Source organism: Ochlerotatus camptorhynchus, unplaced genomic scaffold (genome assembly GCF_037179485.1).
Source record: "Ochlerotatus camptorhynchus isolate MF236.1 unplaced genomic scaffold, CSIRO-AGI_Acam_v1.1 ptg000083l, whole genome shotgun sequence".
Classification (NCBI taxonomy): Eukaryota; Metazoa; Arthropoda; class Insecta; order Diptera; family Culicidae; genus Ochlerotatus; species Ochlerotatus camptorhynchus.
Window position 1 is genome coordinate 1,306,820 of NW_027040573.1, and position 20,404 is coordinate 1,327,223.

Below are 20,404 nucleotides of genomic sequence, written 5' to 3' on the forward strand. Positions count from 1 at the left end.
AGCATTCAAGCTCCGGTTGGCCTACGAGCTACGAACCTCAACAGTAAAGCTCATTCACAATTGTCATTTGTCGATTATATTAGTTCACACAATACTGCTCCACTGCTGTCGAGCCAAGCCGAGTCGCATGCTTTTGGAGTTAGTATCATTGACGAAGGCTTTTCTCTTGCTCTGGTTGAGTTCAACATCATCCCTGCCATACCATATTTGGCTCCATTAGTCCTACTCAACGTGAGCTGAGTGCATGCAGAACTATTTTTCCAGCGTTTATTTCAGTTAAACACTAACCGCCGAGGTGTTCAAACGCTTTTCCAGCTTTGCTCTGACCACAGCACTGTGGCTCAACGGTGAAGCGCCCATCGTGTTGGGCTCTAGTGATTCTAAACAATAATTATTGTTGTTTGAGTGACTAGCAAACATGAACACTTTTTGTCTAGTAGTATATCAGTGAGTAAGGCACAACACATTTCATCCTTCATGGTGTAGCATTTCTGAGCCTAAGTGCGTATACTAATCTTTTGCAGTCAGGTTGTCATGGATTATTAACATCGTATATAGGCTTAGTTGTAAAGAATAGTTTAGTGTGGTTTTGATTCAGAATTCCTCAAAGAATGCGGTATAAATTCAAAACGAGTTGAACTCAACGCATCCGCACTCCACTAGTTATATTAGTAGGGTGCAATTTTCCCCACAGAAAATGTGGTCGTCGTAATGCTGCAGTGATTTTAATTAATGCTCGCCGGTAGATAACGATACAGAGCACCTAACATAAAAGTGACAAAATGGGAATTTTACAACGAGTTTAACCGTTTCTATACGTGCCTGCAGTGCCGGAAAACAGCAGAGTTCCGAAATACCAGATTGAAGATATGTGCAACGAAAAATGCTGCGTCGATATCGCTCGTTACAGCAACGTCTACTGCGGCGGACTGGCTTTGCATGGGATGGTAGTGTAAAAATGCTTTACTTCGCTGCTTTTCTGGTGGCAATCTTCGTGGCCGAACATACTGTGGGAGTGAGCTGTTTTCACCTGGATGTGCAAAAAGTAAATCACATTATATTAGATAACGCGAAGGTAAGAGAATTTCCTTTAACTTCATGGGGTGGAATGTTTTAATTGGGTATGTCCTCTATTTGTACACAAATTGATTCATAGATGCAATCTGCAACTGCAGTTTGAATTTACTTCAGTTGATTTAATTTATATACTTAATTAAGCATAGATGCTAAGTAGTGAGACACGATTCATTCAAATTCGTAACACACCATTTCTGGAAAACAACAATTCAAGCACTCAAAGTGTAACAGCTCTACTATATCATACAGATGAGACAATCTCCCAGCTACTGGTAATGTTAATTAGTAGAATTGAATTTTTGTTTGTGAAAAATCAACCCTAATTCCGCAAGCACCTAATACCGTGGGTTTGACAATAAACTTGAACATTTGCAATATTGTTTTTTTTTTTTATATTATCGCAAACGTTAGCATATCGAGTCATCTTTACTACAAATTTGACAACTGGTTACACATACGTACAAAACAAAATATTGATAGAATAGGATTTAGAGCACCGCCGTACTTTTTAGTGCCTAATGCCGTGGTTTGATTGCAGCAGTAAAATTGTTTTATAAAACGTATGTTTTACATTCTGAACAAGGCTCTGCATAACGTTAGAAATAAAGGTTCTATACATGATGCACACCGTTTGTCTAACATCTCGAACACGATGCCTTCGGTAAAATGTGTAACTTCAAATTATCATTGATTGAAAATCATTGCTCAGCAATTTAGCAATATATTTTAAATCTATTGATACCAAATAAATTTTTAAAGTCTGTAGTTTCAAGCAGACTTGCAATTGCTCATTACAACTAAAATGCTAGTTTTCGTAATTATGAAACTATGGGATACAACAACTAACACAACTAACGATTTTATGATCGCTGATTGCTCGCTCATCGCGTTGCTCATCGTTACAGCTAATCGCTATTGTGACCCTCTGGAAGCTTAATTGATAGGATTTATGTGTCATACACACACTTTACCTTCTTTTCTTGCATCTTGTAAATAAGAATTATCATTGAAATATCTCATAGCTTCATAAATCCGAAAAGCTTGGTTTCAAGTTTTGCCTATAGATTTGAAATTTGTCAATAAATGGCTGAGCTACACACTTGGATTTTTGCCGTGATGGGCATCACCGAGGAGCTATTTTGTTGGATATCAGTGAAAAAGTATTGGTGCTCAGCACGGAAAACAAATCAAAGGAAAAAAACCGCTGTGCCCTCCATTGTTAAGTAGAACCTAGTTCAATCTTCTTGTCATTGACTCAACCAAGCACTGACAACTTTTCTTTGGTATAGCATACCACTCTTTTTGAACTGATGTTGATGTCAGAAGATTGGCTAAGTCATGAAATAACCGACACTTTGTTTGCACGAAATCATTCCTTTACATACAAAGAATTGGGTTTCGGATCGTTGTCTTGCTGAAAATGCCATATAAGAGGCATGTAAGGGAGCATAACCTCCTCCATGATTTCTTTGCATTCAAATCTAGTCATGATGGAATTAATACGGAAAATGGGACCTACTCCATACTAAGAAAAACAGCTCCAAACCATGATGTTACCACCTCCATGCTTTACGGTCTTTACCGTGTAGCGCGGATCGAACTCTTTAACGGATGGTCAATGTTAGAATATAGTAAATGACTATTTTGATTTCATTTGACATGTGGAAGTTTTTGCTCAGGATTCTTGATTAGGCAAGCGAATTAACAGGTCATAAAATTCGTTTTTATTGGTATTAAATGAACGATTTAAAGAACGAAAGACTAACATATGCAACAAAACGATTAGGTGGTCGGAGGGTAAAAGCAGGTAAGTCCTTAATTCAGATATCCCAAAACTCATCCGAGAGGGATCCCAAGAAGGCTAATTGAGCCATGCGTTTTGCATTGAGCCGATATCGATTCTGTGTGGTTCCACCAGTTCGGAAGAATAGCCTCTCTGACGAAACACTTGTTACCATTCTTGATAAATAGTCTCGAGCATGGGGATATACACTACGGTATTTCTACCATGCTCGCAAAGGATCGACAGAACGTGGTAAAACAGGCTGATGCAAGAAATTTTGTAATTCTGCCGATATGCCCCCATGGCAATCCAGTTCTGAACCTGAAATATGTCATAATAAATGAATGTAGATGTATATAACTAGATTGATAACATTCTTTACTATTTCGTCATGAATATCCCACACGCCTCCGGTTTGTTTGGGGGGGAGGGGGGACAGATGTGTGAAATCATCGTATACTCTTTCGGTATTATAGATCTGCTCAGAAACAATTGACCACTTTGTCAAGCAGTTTTGGCGTGACTTTCTACCAGCGATTTCACAAAACTGGACCAACTAATTACTATTTTTTTTTTGTGAAACGCACAAATGTTGGCTACTTTTTTCGAGGTTCTAGAAGACAAAATCTTAAAATAATGTTTCATTTCAAAGTTCGAGTGGTAGTAAACGTCATTTTATCTGCTCGAATGAAGTGGTTAATTTTAACTAACCGAGCGTGAGTTGAAGACTCCAGGTACAGGTGTACATATATTTAATTGCAAATGCAAATGCACTGATTATTGTTGTTGGATCGAAACAAAAATCAAATGAAAACGATCGATCCAGTCGATTTTAGTCGTATTTGAGATTGATTCAAAAAATCGTTAATCGAACCAAAAGAATCGATCTTTTGTGATTCGATCCAAGATCGCCCATTGCTAGTTGAAACACCCTCCAAAGGCGCGTTCCTTCCCGCATAAACGCGTATCATAACTTGACCTTACCGAAAATGGTTAAAAATTGTATATATAATCCCTGCTAAACTTGAAACGAAATGGTTATGGAACTTTACATGACCTTATGTATTATGGTTCTTTGGAAGTGAACCTTACAAATAATGGGTTGTTAAGAACCATTAGTTGTTTTCTTCATGCATTTTCAGAGAGAGGTCTATATTAAAACCTTTTAAATTATGGTTTGAGAACTTTAATGGTAATGGTTATGGTAGCCAGTAAGGTCCATTAATTTTTTTTGTATTATCGGTATTATCGCAAATTGGTAATCAGTAATTTACAGGCAGCCAATTCGCGATATACTCCACATAAAGTTTATCGATGATACAAAACCATCTATGAACCTTACCGACTACCATAACCATTACCATTAAAGTTCTTAAATCATAAATAAAATGGTTCCAATATAATTCCTTTCCCAAAAATGTATGGAGAAAACAATCATTATTTGTAATGTTCACTTCCAACAAACCGTAATACATAAGGCTAAAACTTTATCACACAAACGTCCATAACCATTTCAGTTAAAGTTTAGCAGGGATTATAATTTTTTTTAACCATTTTCAGTAAGGTCAAGTAATGGTTCGCATTTATACGGGTTTGTCAGTCAAAATTGGATTCTTTAGCAACAGAAATAAGCAATGACACCGATAATGGCCAAGCATCGGAACCCTAATCCTTACCACAAAAAAAAAAAAAAAAAAAAACAAAAAAAAAAAAAAAACCACTTCAAACTAGGGAACAACGAATAGAAGATTAGGAATCACATAGATGAAGACTAACTAACTCACTTTTTTCCTTGTTTCAAGTTCATCTTCGGTGGACAAAGCCGAGTGTTCACTATCAACAAAGAATAAAAAGTAACTACGGCTAAGATACGTTCCTTTGATTACTGAAAAATCATGTTAGCCTAGTTTGAAGCAGTCAGGGCTAGGATTCGGTGGTTGATCTTACATCCCGTGACGTATCACGAAAAGTTGATCTATCCACGTTACGGGGAAAAACCCGCAATTAATCAGCGCTCGTTTAGAATTTGTCTAACTGGTACCCCTACAGGGGTGCCCAATGGCGTTACGAGGTAGTAGATGAGTGGCTGTTTGGCACCACCTCTTCATGCAGCACTTCTATCACTTTCTCTGTTTCCTGGCTCTTGCTGTCCAAAGATGCACTTCCAGTAACTACACTAGCATAGGGGAACGTGGGGTAATACGCGCCCCCTAATTGACCCACAATATATATTCCATTTTAGTGCTTTCATTAGTCTGATTAATCTTCTTGTATTACGGAAACAAAATAGGCATTTATTTAATTATTTATTTACAGGAGTGTTGATTGATGGTTGTATACATTTATCACAGACAAATAGATATATCTCAAACAATATCTCATGGATCACGCATATAACGGTCAATTTATATACTTTAACTATTTTGTTTATATTACTTCTGCGTGAAGTTAACGATTTACATAGTTGAAGATGCTAATTTCAAATAACAGACTAAAGTGATTATTTTTATACGATAGATTAGGCGATGAAAGTATAGAGTTGATAGTTCCGTTAGACTAAGGCAGTATGAAAATTGTATATAGAGAGTAGAAAGCGAGCAAGGACAACTTTGAGGAAGGCGGTGAGGGGTATCCCACCCGCCATCATTGGCAAAAAGAGATGATCACCGATTTGTTCATTTACCAACGAAGTGTTGGAAACAGTTCTATCGATTTTTACCGCACTCAAGTCGTCATCTGAAGGGAGGCATCTAGTCGTAGGTTTGTAAATTGCAGCTATTGTTGCTTCTACCACGGTATGTGCTCCTGTTATCGTCGACTTAACGATCTCGAGGAGACACAGGTAGACTCGTTTTACTTTCCCGTATTTCCCCAGCACCAACGGTCTGACAAATCTGGTGATAAATCGTACACTCGTACGTATTGAACGTTGGCCCCCGCAAACGACATCCATATGTCCACTGCCTTTCCATTAGCATAATGGAAAATTAGTTACTTCGGGTTATGCATCAGGGCATAATGTACACTTGTTTCTGATTTGAACTTGATGAAGATCGCCTTCTCCTTCGGAATCCGGTATGTCACGTGAAATTCAGTAATTCCATAACCATGAGCCCCTGGGTTCTTAACCAGCGTTTGCTAGCAGATTCACTTCGTAGTGTGTGGCTGAACCACTTCCACTTACGTTCTCAAATTTATGTTGATATCTTCTTCAGAAGACATCGACGATGGAGTTAAGAATTATATTTATATACAGTTGTTAGGCCACCATCAGGCTCAAATTAAATACCACAAGCATGGTTGTTAAAGATCTGAACGTTTCGGAAATGTTATATTGCTGCTATTAAGAGGTTTTGATGATAATAATTTTAAATTTTATGTTCAAGGGCTTCACAAGGGACTCCAAAGCAACCGTTTTTAAATGTGAACGATGTGTGCATGATATTGCTTCAATAGATATCATCACAAAACTGCACAAGGGTGCTCTAGCCGTCCTCTACAAACCGTCAATGAACTGAATTGAAGCGCGTTCATGACACAGTCAAACTCGCCATCTGTTATCACATGCCTATGATTATTGCGTAAACAGCCAACACGTTCTACCTGGCAGTCCAACGAGTAACATCATTCAACTTTGAATCACTGGAAACTGGGCACAAATGGCAATAATGATAATCAATTCAGAACCAGATCAAAAAGTATCTCTTTTGATACGCCCGTGATGGCGTAGGCTGGTTGGTTGTTGGACCACACTTATGCTGCTCATACACACACACACACACTATATGCGCGTTGCGTGCTACCGGCCAGTGCAAGTTCAACAACGGCCTGGATTCTAATTATATGCTAAGTTAGACGAGAACAATTTGTCGTCGGTTGGTCGCAGACGCCCCTGGGTTCAACACTACTCATCGAACCGTCGATAATTGTGAATGGTTCTACTTGCAAATGTGATACGCATTCCGGAACACGAACAACTCTGAACAATCACCGGTAGTGTCAATTTTTCATATCAAATACCGTAGGTGAAAAATTTCTTCTCGGCTTAGTTCTGCTGATTCGCATTTCACCGAAACTAACGAGTTTATTTAGGCTCTGTCTCTTAAATTTAACTCCATTAGTTGATTCTCGTATTCTTGCTGGGTGGATGGGGAGAGAGAAAATTTCCATTGTTCTACCACACGTACATTGACTTTGAAAATAAAAGTACGAAAGGAAAAGCTAACCTCAAACCGTTTTTTAAAACAATGTTGTTTGAATAATTTGAATGTCAAAGACTCCAATTCGTCACAGTTTGGTGTGCCGCTGCATGATGGTATTTTGGAAGGTGACAATGACTGAGATCATTTGAAGTATCGTTTAAAAATGCAAATATGCTCACCATCAGCCTAATATGAAGCCTTTAATGTATTTTGGAAACGAATTAAATGTGGAAACTGTGCAGAATTTCCACCTGTAGCACACGTAAATCATCATCTGATGGGGATGCTGGGCAAGTCACTGAAGGTTATTGAATAAATTAGATTAAAAATCAGCGGTTCCCACAATCGGGTCTCATTCCATTTGAGCAAATCTCCCATCTAAATGGACTACCTTGGTTTAAGCACTAATAATTAAATATTGGGTATTCATTTTATTTATTTTCTTTATGTGATATCTGACATAATGTGCGCCTAAAATTGGACCAAAGTAGCCCTATGGAAAGCTACTGAAGTCATTATTATGTTCATCATCATATCTCTACACAGTTCGAAAATATTGTATAAATTTCTGTGACATAAATGATGCACATATACAAATGGAGCGTGATATATTGTTATTCAAGTTTACATATTATATCTATAGATCATTTGAAGTTATGAAATACCTATTTCATGAAATGCAATCATCGTATGCAATCGTCCACCTTTGTCAGCAAAAAGAAATACAAGTTTACTCGCATGAATGTTTTTATCATCAGTAATATTCAGATTTTTTTTTGACGTAGGACTACGTCTTTGATTTCTATATGGGGGTACACTTTGTGAAAACCGAAAATGGAACATGTAACAAATTAAGAAAGATTTTGAACGTTAATAACTCAGCTGCCCCTGGTCCAATTTCAATAATTTTATCACCAATCGATCAGAAATATGGCTACGCATTGATAAAAATTTTGATTTTCAACAAGAAACTATTGAAAAACTGGTAAATGTTCAGCCTTGTCCAAAAGCGTCGAATTAACTAACAAATCCACCAATTACCTACATGCATATGCTGCTTCCCCAGCACAGTCGTCAGAGAGTAGTAAGTAGACGAAACAAGTCGAAGTGGCATTCGCCTCCGATCCTCGGGCGCGTGCGAATAGGGAGGATGGAATTGCGTAATACTTTACACACTCATCGCCATGTTCAGAACCAAACGCAAATTCTTCGAGATAACCACCATCCGTCGTCTGGCTCGCCGTAGCGGTGTCTGACGTATCTCCGGTTTGATTTACGAGGTGTGCTGAAGGTGTTCCTGAAAATGAGATCCGTGATGCTGTCACCTACACTAAACACGCCAAGCGTAAGCGGCCATGGATATCATCTACGTTTTTGAAGTGACAGAGACGCACTCTGTTTGGTTTCGGAGGTTAAATCATCACCAACATTGGAAACAAAACGGCTCTTTTCAGGGCCACCAAGCTTATTACAGAAAAGAGTAGGAATAGAATTCCTCTGCCTGTTTGTCCATTTTCAGAACCACCGACCACACAAAATGCTCATGTAATCAAACTGGAAGCAGGAGTACAAATTATTTTGATCAACCTTGATCAACTTTGAATCGCCACGGCCGGATATTTTCGATGGAAGAAGCAACAATCTAGCATCTAATTCGACGAAGACGTCAGGAAACATTTCTGGATCAACAATAGAATAGGGCCCATCAGCATTTGTAAACAAACCGTTCCAAAGCCTCACAAATCGAAGGCCGCTCACACAAACCAACACCAACATCTTGTAGGTAGAAGTTTCCCCTATCCGATGATGGTGTTGGTTTGTGTGGGTGGCCTTCGCTTTGTGAGTAAAGGGCTTTGGAACGGTTTGTTTACAAATGCTGATGGGCTCTTTTCTATTGTTGATCCAGATTTGTGAAGCCGAGTTATTTACGAAAGAGAGTGTCGATGAAGAGAATCGATCAATGTAGATAGGACCTATTGAAAAGTGACGCGAGATTTGTTTTCCGTACTGAGCTCCAATGCTACCGACGCCAGGGAGGCAGCTCCCAGAGATGTTATGCCTTAGAACATGCCGATGGCACCGACTGAGACTGGACCCAGGCCTGCTGGGGTGAGAGGTAATCACGCTAACCACAGACGCCGATATCTATCACGGCGAATGAGAACTACCCAAATTTGAGTATAGTTATCTCAGAAATAAGAAATAAAGTGCAGGAACTCAGCGATGTGTAAATTTGCCTCATGTTTTCCCAGGTTTTTCCAGGATTTTCCAGGGAAAAATTCCCGAATTTGAGAAAAGTAAAGATTGGATTCACTCAGTCTATTGGCACTACTCCGAGACTGAATAAAATTTTCGTCAATCTCCTCATTTTCTGGCAGATTTTTTAGGTTTTCCACACGAAATCATGAGACAAATTTACTCACCGCTGAGTTCCTACACTTTTGGCGATTATGAGTGAACTCAACTCAAATTTTGGTCGTTCTCATTCGCCGTGTACGCAAAAAGAAAATAGCCAGCGTCGCTACTTGATAACAAACTACTCATAATGGGAGGAGTCTTTGTAGCTTTATACCACTTGGTTGCACATCATTCTGCTTTAACCTAAAAAATATAAAGCAGCGCTGCTGTCTGGTATCAGCTCATTTTCGCTTCGGACGGCGTGGTCAGCAATAGCAGCAGTAGGTCGTGGCAAAGGAGGTGCCAATCATCATCGCAAATTCTTCGAGGTAACCACCATCCGTCGTCTGGCTCGCCGTGGCAGTGTCTGACGTATCTCCGGTCTGATCTATGAAGGTGTTCGTGGAAAATTAGGTCCGTGATGCTGTCACCTACTCTAAACTCGCCAAACGTAAGTGGCCATGGATGTCCTCTTCAATAAAACGGCCCTTTTCAGGGCCATCAAGCTTACATCAGTAAAGAGTTGGAATAGAATTTATCTGTGCTTGTTTGTCCATATTCAGAACCACAAGCCCCCAACGACCACACAAACTTGGAAGCAGGGGTGCAAGTGATTTTGATTGATTCTCGTAATCAACTTTCTTTTTGAAAAAGATTACTACAAATTTGGATCGCCTACAATTCAAAAACGGAAAGAGTTGAGATAATAAGCCTCAAATTTTGATCAATCAAAAAAACTTAATGCTCTTCACATTTATTCCGTCCACTAGCGGTCCTACGTCAAGCTTCCGTTCGTGCCCCTAGGCACAGACCCTTCTACTTTTACTGTTTAGGGAGTATCAGGATGTGTTCAAAATTATTTAGGAGTGGGCTTAGAAGATTTTAACAGGTTATTCAAAGCACATTCCACATTTTATTTCGTGGGAGTTTCAATACTGCTTCTGAGCCTTTCGATTCAAATCTTTGAATTCCTTATTTTAGACATTTGGACTACTGTTTGAGTTTCCCTAGATTTATGACATATAGGGTTTTTGATCTAATTTTCGTCCTACTAAGCACAACCCGCACTTTACCTCTCTTTTCTGAACGGGTTTGAACAAAAAATGGAATATTTCCATCAAAGATGACTTCTAAATTTATTCACCTTTCCATACCGTTGAATTTGATAAAGAGTCACAAATTGTTGAGATATTGTTCAAAATCTAACACTGCTTCTTGATTCTAAATTCGTCTTACGAGTTTCAATTCCGTCCTAAAGCATTGAAATGCCATTAGATTTTCTTCGTCCTACGGATAAACGTAGAAAAAGGGGATTCGCTAGGAGCGCTTCTTTTGTTTTGAGAACAATGAGCGCAAATATTCATGCAATGCACTCTAATAGGATTTATGTTGTAGCTAATGAACTAACGCATCGGAACAAACCTATGTTTGATTTGTGCACGGTGAAATCATTGATATTATTGATCTTTTCTGGTCGATAGAACGGAAATGGGCGATTACGACGAAGTAGTGCTCTACCCTAGTTTATACAGTTTGATATAAAATATACTAAGCTTACTCCCCTCCCGCAGTCCATTCTTAAGTACCTTTCCGATTGTGGGAGAGCTTAATCTCATGCTGTATGCTTGCATGTTAGACCAAGACAATGGCCAGTAGTGATGGTATCACATATTTTATTCTTTCATTTCTAAGCTACGTCGTAGAACGTTTATATACTGGCACCGACATCAGTTGTGATACTGGCGGGTTTTGCCGCAATTCAAATTTAAATTAGATGATTCTACATAGGGGAATTTACGTATTCCCGTCAATCTAAGTAGCGTCCGAACTTCTATTAGCGATTTCTCAGCGTCACACTCATACATGACAGGTTTGTTTGTTGACATTTATCTGCTGCTTGCTGTTCTACCAATTCCAATCGACAGAATTGATCAAAACGGGTTGAACATGTTTTTACAACGCTCCAAACTTCTCAGGTGAGTGTGACTATTGTCGGCAGTCTCTTTTTCTTCGGCACCCTTTCCATTTGAACTGCATGTTAACCAGCTGTTCTATTATCGGCAACTCGAAATCAGCCGTATTTTGTAGTGTGTATATTTCATTTAAAAAAATATATGGCATAAAAGGATTGCACAGTCGTAAAAATGTAATCAGATTGAAGCTGAAAAGGTAAGGAATCGGCTTAATACATTCAGCGAAGAGTTTTGATGGAAAAATACAGTGAAATTGACGTTTCAATTTCGGTTGCCGAAAACAGTCAATGGGTGCCGAAGCCATAATCTACCCTAGTTGAAGATGCCAAGTTTCAAATAACAGACTTTTTTTTTCCTTGATTTGTTTTTCCGTCGATCTTGTTTTCCGTGCTGAGCACCAATGCTACCGACGCCAGGAAGGCAGGTTCCACACCTGGACCCTACCTATCGACCCATCAACTCATGAACCGGGGACCAACGGCTTTACTTCCCTCGTGATCAGAGATGTTATGCCTCAGAACATCCCGGCGGCGCCGACTGGGATTGAACCCGGGCCTGCTGGGGTGAGAGGTAATCACGCTTACCACTACACCACCGGCACCGCTAGACTTAAAGTGGTCATTTTATAGATAGATGAGGAGATGCAAGTATAGAGTTGATAGTTCCGTTAGAGTACGGCAGTGTAAAAATTGTAAAAAGAGAGTAAAAAGCGAGCAAGGACAACTTTGAGGAAGGTACGAATCGGGTTGATCATCTCTCTTTACCAAACTCCCCAGTTGGAGAGGGATGGTGAGAGGTGAGAGGCTCACTACTTGACTAGCCTATTGGTCCCAAGCAAATCGATTAATGGTCCCAAGCAAATCGATAAATCGAGGGGTGCATTGATTAGCTTGGGACCGAAATGAGTACCAGAGCTTAGCCAAAAAGTTGAGCACGTTTCTTCGGGACCTTCTGGTCTTAGAGTTACCTCTATAGTATAACCTCATTACTAAGGAAAAGTAATTAGGTATTCGTTTTCGATACAGTTGAATTTGCTCATCTCACAAGAAATTTAGTTGTGGTATTCCTCATCATTCGAAGCGTTCTGGGACCATTCCAAAGACTCTCATCAATTGAAATAGGTCTTACAAGAATCCTCTTTCAATGTGTTGATGATCCGTATCATTTGAAGAGTTCTGGGACCTCTTCAAAGACGCATCGTCTTATCAATCAAAATAGATATTACACGGACAGAAAATTCATATAAATTCAAAAGAGGATTCTTTTTGTTTTAATAAGCCACTTTTCAACTGCAACTATTGTAAAAATAACAGTATTCTATTATTAATCCAACAATAGTTCATTTTAATTTAGCATTTATTTGCTGTGTCCATTCCCCGGGCCGTGAATGCAAAAATAACTACCAACCATTCCCTCGTTTTCACCCGGACAAAAATGTAAACAATAACAAAACTTGTGAATTTAGGGAAATCTTCTCAATTTTCTGTTTTTTTCCTTTATTTTTTTTCCGTCGATCTTGTTTTCCGTACTGAGTACCAATGCTCCTGACGCCAGGAAGGCAGCTCCCACACCTGGACCCTACACTAATAAAAATTCAATGATTATTTTTATGTGTCCCACACATGAATTTTTGCAATGTGATAAACAAATGATATATATGTGTCAGACACATAGTTCTTATGTGTACACATACAATTCATTTGTAACCACACATACTATTCATTTGACTCATAAATTTCATGTGTACTTCTGAGTGAATTCTGTTTATGTGTGGACACATGAAAATCATGTGGAATTTTACATGGAAATTCGCCAATAAAAATGTGTCGAATTTTATCAGTGTACATATCGACCCATCAACTAATTAACCGGGGACCAACGGCTTTACTTCCCTTCCGAAGGATGATCAGTGAAAAACAAAACATAAAAAAATTGGCCATATTATTTCCGGAGTGATTTGAGATTTGGGCGTAATTGCATTTGTAAACAAATACGTCAATCACCGATTTCTCGCGAATAAAAGCTCAATCTCGAAAAGTAATAACACTATGAGGTAGAAGAATGATTCCTCTATCATTTGGTATAGTTTGTTTGTTAGATTGAGCTTTTATTCAAGAGAAATCAGTGATTGACGTGTTTGTTTTCAAACGCAATATAAACGATATTTGACTATGTATCAGAACCCTGTTCTCAAATCGGAGGCTAATTATCGTCACCAAGAAGAGCTTAGAGCCAGAGTTCAAAGTAGTAGATCTTATACTAGTAGCGCACCAGGAAAAGGTAATCTATCAGCGTTTCTGATGGCTACCAAGCCTTTGGGATTTTTGCCTTATTTGAGATTTGAATAGCTTTTTCTCCTTTACTTTACTAAAACCTTTGGTTATTATTAGTTATGTAGGTTCCAATTCAACACATTGTAGTTTCATTTTTATACCTGTGATCTTGACATTTTTACCTAGGGGATGAGTACTTAAGGGGGTTAGATTTTTGATAAGTCTTTAGTGGGAATGACACTGATGGAGACTGCACATTGTAGTTGAAATACGTATCTGTCATGCATACCAAAATTATTTAAGTGGAATTAAGGATTAAGTGCAGTTGGTATCATAATTTTTTTTATTAATCGCTTTATTTTCGAAAAAAAGCAAATGATTCGGCTATAGCCGTTTGTTTCTGTTGTGACATGTGCGGGAACACCATTTACCATGATGAAGCACGTTGTGGTGGTGTGAAGTGGCCGTGATTGAAGTACTTGGCCTTTAAACACTTAAAGTATAAAGTAGATAGCTAACTCCGAAATAATGCATTTCGTCTCAGAAAAATGCTAAGCTAAGAACCTTGAAGACGCATGGATGCAAGGTTTATAAATCTATACATTTCCGACATTGCAGACTAGTAAAAATTTCAGGCTACGTGCATTCTAAAAAACCTTAATATTTTTACTTGTGAATGGTCTAGTCAATCGGTCAGCACTCGTGTTTATTTCAGTTACCGTGGGGACGTAATTTCAATTTGTCTCATTATTTATAATCGGCCCTTATATTTGAAATGACGTTTCACATCTTGTGATGTCCGATTTTTAATTGAATAATCGATTAATCGATTAACGAACCGAAAAGTACAATATTTGTAATAGGTTATATCATGCCGATATAAGCATTAACATCTCCAAAGGATCATCACCCATCGTTTCAAACATGTGATGCACTTTCATTGGTGGAAAAATGACAGCACAGCGAACTAAAAATAATCGAATAGTTGTTAATCGAGCAATTAAAAAATGGGACATCTCTGATTTTGATGTGATTGTTTTGATAAAAAAAAAACCGCTAAATTTCAACTCTACCGAGGGGACAGCATAACCATAAAATTACGTTGCATACGAGGGCCCATTTTTGTTGATGAATGGGTGCGATATCCTACGCAGGCGAGGTAGCTGCCTTGGGTAATTTGGCCGAATGGGTAATTTGGCCAAATGGGTAATTTGACCGAATGCCATTTGGCCGAATGCCGAACAACAAACCTTCAAAGAACTGCTCATGTTTGAAAGAAGGAAACATCTCCTATTTTTTTAAAATCCTGATTTGTTTTAATTTTATGAAAAGCTGCGTTTACTGTAAAAAAAGAATAAGATCATCAAAACTCCAAAGAACTGCTCATGTTAGAAAGGGTAGCTAAAAAAAAACAAACACATTACGAAAAGCTTATCTTTAATAGAGTAAAGAATCCATCAACAATACAAAATGTAAGTTTTAGACAATATACAATTTATCAAAAAATCCCATTTTTACAATGTCAAAAACCTTTCTTTCCTTTATTTAACGTCGGTCTCTGTTCCGCAATCTAGTGCCAATCACCGACGGACATCGATTGCCATCCATTGACGGCAATCGAATGTGTAGGAAGGCAGCTTCCACACCTGCGTAGGATATCGCACCCATTCAAACACACATATGGGCCGGGACCAACGGCTTTGCTTCCCTTCCGAAGGAAGACGTGACCAGAGATTTTTATGCCTCAGAAAAATCCCACCGACCTCGGCTGGGATTGAACCCAGACGCATTGGGGTGAGAAAGCAGTCACGCTTACCACTACACCACCGGCGGTCAAAAACCTGAATTGTGCCATTTAGGAATCTAGTAGTTTTCAAAAATTTGAAATATCTTTTCAAGTATTCAGCCCAACGGCATTCGGCCAAAAGACCCATTCGGCCAAACGGCGTTCGGTCAAATGGCCGGAAACCGTTTTTAGGTACTGCATAGTATAGATTAGCCATAGATTAGTCAAAAATAATTTTAGGCTAAACGAGGCATCGAGGAAACAGTCATTTATTTAAACAGACTCAGTTTTTATCCCCTTCTCCATTAAACAAGTAATCATTAATAAGAGAAATAATATACAAGGTTACAGATAAAAGTAATACATTAAATGCTGGATCTAAATCTAGATTCTGTAGGTCATGGAACAAGGCTGATAGGTACAGCAAATCATCCTTCTCTACCTCTTTTCCCACCTTACTGTTACTTTTTTAGCAGCGCCGGTGGTGTAGTGGTAAGCGTGATTACCTCTCACCCCAGCAGGCCTGGGTTCAATCCCACTCGGCGCCGCCGGGTTGTTCTGAGGCATAATATCTCTGATCACGCCTTCCTTAGGAGGGAAGTAAAGCCGTTGGTCCCCGGTTCATGAGTTGATGGGTCGATAGGTAGGGTCCAGGTATAGAAGCTGTCTTCCTGGCGTCGGTAGCATTGGTGCTCAGCACGGAAAACAAGATCGTCGGAAAACAAGATCGACGGAAAAAAATGCCGAGCTGCCCGGTGGTGCCTATCTCGGCATTCGGCCAAACGGCATTTGGCCAAACGACCCATTCGGCCAAATGGCATTCGGAAGAATGACCCAGAACCGTAAATTCATTCATATTGCCTGCCACATCAATTTTATAATATGGTTTGATATCTAGTATGTCACTAAATAAGATTTTTTTTTTCACCGCAATAGATTCTGAGTACCTAGTATTCGCGTGAAAAAATAAAGAAAGTGAACCAATCCACACCTAAGATGATATTTGACCCTTCTTGACCCTTGACCAGCCATCATATGACATCAAATTCCACAACAATGAAAAATAAAGTCGATTGCTATTCCTAATGAGTGTCAAGGATCACAATGGCCTAGCCTAAGTTTGTTCTGAAGGTCCGCGGGATATGGCTTCAAATTCAAGTCTATCCGGCTCGACTGGACCCCACTGGGTGATAATTTTTCTGTTGAATTTTATAAAACCCACCTCCTTTGCTGTATACATAGTACATTTCTTTTCGTCCTCCATAAATAGTCAAAACTGTGCAGTAGTTGTTAACTTTGCTGCCTATAATAGTAGAATGCAATTCTTTATAATGAATTACGCTAAGGTAAGTGTACCTGTTATAGCAGTAGTCCTGCAGTTTTTGGCCCTAGAGCCAAACTCAAATTTGAAATAAACTTTCATGGTTTTATTTTCGTAGATAGATGACAAAATCTATATTCTAACCTTGCATGGAAATAAAGTTGGTAATTGGTAATTGAGATAAAATTGAAAATTAAGATAGAGACAATTAGTGGTTCTCTAGGGTAAACAGCTGGCTCACTTACCTTATTGCTCACTCCCGCAACTAAAAATGTAACTCATGGACCGGGGATTTATGCCTCAGAAAATGCCGGCGGAGACGACTGAGATTGAACCCAGGCCCTTTGGGATGAAAGGAAATCACGCTTACCACTACACCACCGACGCCGAAATGCTTTAGTTTACTGCCTACTCACCCTACTGTCATTTGAAAAGGTTTTAATATGAAAATATAATTTTTTTATTAGAAGTAATTTTCCTTTCGATTAATGTTCTCATTGACTGTTACACAAAAGTTAAGATTTTTTCAGTGATATTTTTGTGTAATTGTCCAATGATTCAATGTTAGGGCATTCACTGGTTTCTCATAGAGTTTGATTAAATAATTCAGTGTGATTATTTGGTTTTAATGCAATTAACGTCGGCTTATTGCGCCTTTTAAGATAAACATTGCCCTAAATCACCGAAAACACGTTAATATATGCAGATCGCTGTCTCTTTTTCAGTCATAAAACAACAAACAACTAGTAAGGCCCGTCATCAGAAGCAGCTTTAGGAGCAATATAAAAAAGTAACGATTTTCGCACGATAACGCCTTCTTTCATGGCGAGAAAATCTTCTGTATGCGGGCACTTTGGCAGAAAAGTGGCAAAGTAGAGTTTTCTTCATTCCATCTTCTATGTTGCATAACCTAAAAAGCGAAAACAAATCTCCAACGGTGACGGAATGCAATGTATACCACAATGCCTGTCATGCTTGCAAGATTTTCGTAGTGGAACCATTAAATATGTCTACTCGGTATCTTAGAGCCAGTCTTGGTTTTGTGGTTTTAATGATCTAAACGTAAAGCGCGAGAAGTAATGTTGCACAAACACCTATTCTTCTTGAACTTTTGCATCTTTTGGCACCTTGGGTGCGGCAATCGGTCGGACTGATGGTCTAATTAATTATCAAGCTTAAACGACGAAGTCACTTAAATTTTGAGCGGAAAACAGATTTTTTTTATGAGATTGGCACAACCGAGCAGCTCGGTATTTATTTTTACTGAGATCTCAGGAAAATTTCAGTTTGTTAGCTGATTCTCGGCAAGTTTTTGCACTGAGATCCAGTAAAATAAAATGCCGGCATAAAAAAACTGCAGTGCGAAATTGTAGGGGTATTCACATAGCGCATCATAAATGTGTAAACCCTTTTGATTAGGTAAACTACATTACACACTTAATCTAGCTCGGTAAAATCTCCAACAGCCGATTACCGCGGCATTTACTTTTGCTGATACCTCTGCAAAATATCTGTTTGTTAGCTGTCTCGGCAATTGTTTTACTGAATCTCAGCTAAATAAATTGCAAAACTACTCGGCTGTTGGTATCTCAGCGAAAAAATTAACTGTACACTACACAAATTGAGCCTGGTATATTTACAATAGCGTAAATGTTTACGGTGTTGTGAATACTCCATGTATGTTCCATAATTAATTTACCACTTACACACTTAGATTTTTTGCCGAGATGGACACCACCGAGCAGCTTGGCATTTTATTTTGCTGGATCTTAGTGACAAACTAGCCGAGATTCAGCTAACAAACGGGAACTTTGCCTCTTAGCTATCAAACATAATTTTTGCTGAATATTGGCACATTTTTCACTGAGATCTAGCAAATTAAAATGCCGAGCTGCTCGGTGGTTCCCATCTAGGCAAAGAAAATCTAAGTGTGTACACACTTAGAAATTATCGTCGACTTCGATAATTTTTACCGAAATCTGAACAGCTGAACTGTTCGGTAAATTTTATGTAATTCAATTCAATTACTTTTCAGCTACTTTAAAACTAAATCTCCACTAAAATGACAAAATTTGATCATTTAAACAAGGTTGACTATGTTTTGAAAGTATTTCCAAGTTCAATAGACTTTAAAATGGAGGTCAATGTTTACCGAACGTTCAGCTGTTCTGATTTCGGTAAAATTTACCGAACACGAAAACAAAATCTTAGTGTGTAGTGATGGTAGTTTAAGCCTGACGTCACAGTCGGTGGTGTAGTGGTAAGCGTGACTGCTTTCTCACCCCAGTGTGTCTGGGTTCAATACCAGCAGAGGTCATTGGGATTTTTCTGAGGCAAACAAAACGCTGGTCACGTCGGAAGTAAAGCCGATGGGTGCGATATATACTGGTATGGAAGCTGCCTCTCTGGCCATTCGTTTGCCGTCAATAGATGGCAATCGATGTCCGTCGGTGATTGGCACTAGATTGTGGAACAGAGACCGACGATTAAGGGTTCTGATTCAAATTTTAATAAAATCGTTTTTCTTTTATTTCATTTTTTGAAAGGTAGGGGAAATGGCTCTAATGTTGGCCTATGGATCTTAGATTGGGCCCATCGCTAAAAATCTGCTATTTATCAATTTTATCTAGATGAACGCGTCATTGGGACGGTAATAATGGATATTTTTGGTTGCTATTGAATTTGCGTATGGGCCCAAATTAGGGACACTTAGGCCGACATTACCTACATTTCCCCTATAAGTGTCTACTATATTGTGTTGAAAGGGTTTTTCGATCCGCGCACAAGAAAAGTTTCCACAGGCCATTGTTCGAAGCGGCGTCCCGGCCGCCATGGGATGCTCTCGGCTTTGAACGCGTTTATCTTGAAACATGATTTTTCAAAATTGCGTACAATCTCATTTGAAAACCGTTCAATTTAACGACTTCTACCTTTGACCATTCGAAAGAAAACCTTTTTTATTGGAGGATGACTTCAAATTCTTTGTATTCACTATTTTTTCTGAAGCCTTAAGGAGGAAAAAAGAAGAGGTGAAAGATCGCACCATTTCGTCAAATTTGAAGTTTTTTACCTGTTCATTCCTCCAATAAATTGAGATCACTTTAAAGCCTCATTAATCGTGTTGTGTTTCAGATCGATAATGAGGTACAAGACTGTACGCAGTTTGACAATTCCAGGCGTACACTACCTTACTCAAAAAGTGACCCTGGGCGCCATTTTGTTTTTTCGCCTTGTAAAAATTTTGAAATAAAGACGAACTTCTAAGGCCGTTCGCAATGCTGTTGTATTTTATAAGGACTGTTTCAATTTGAAACTAGAACAGAAACGCACCTTTCGCAATGCTGAGTTGCAGTTTCATTATTCGAGCACTATTTTGCACCAGATTTGCAACTGCTCGACTATTCTGTTTTATTTCTGAGCGAGTTTGAAACACGAATGGAACTCTGTTTCAAATTTCTTTGGATGTGTTGAAGATGTTTCGAAGAGCTCCACAAAAAAAACGGAGAACTTCATAGAGAACAGTAAAGTTTATGGAACTTGATGATTACAAACATCTTTTAGAACTGTGCGTTGCGCTGATCGTGTTGCAGTT

General features: G+C 38.8%; 1 protein-coding gene and 1 non-coding gene across 2 annotated transcripts in view; both read left to right on the top strand.

Moving 5' to 3' along the window:
* The first annotated feature begins 592 nt into the window (after positions 1-592).
* stl (stall) overlaps positions 593-20,404 on the top strand; it is a 56,324-nt gene continuing 36,512 nt past the window's right edge. The window contains exon 1 of the mRNA XM_065218080.1: positions 593-1,075. Within this exon, the coding sequence (XP_065074152.1) occupies positions 884-1,075 (192 nt within the window). The 5' untranslated portion in view covers positions 593-883. The remainder of the gene's footprint in view (positions 1,076-20,404) is intronic.
* Positions 4,863-4,919, top strand: LOC135698207 (U7 small nuclear RNA). The gene has a single exon (XR_010517468.1). It is a non-coding gene; the product is annotated as a U7 small nuclear RNA (small nuclear RNA).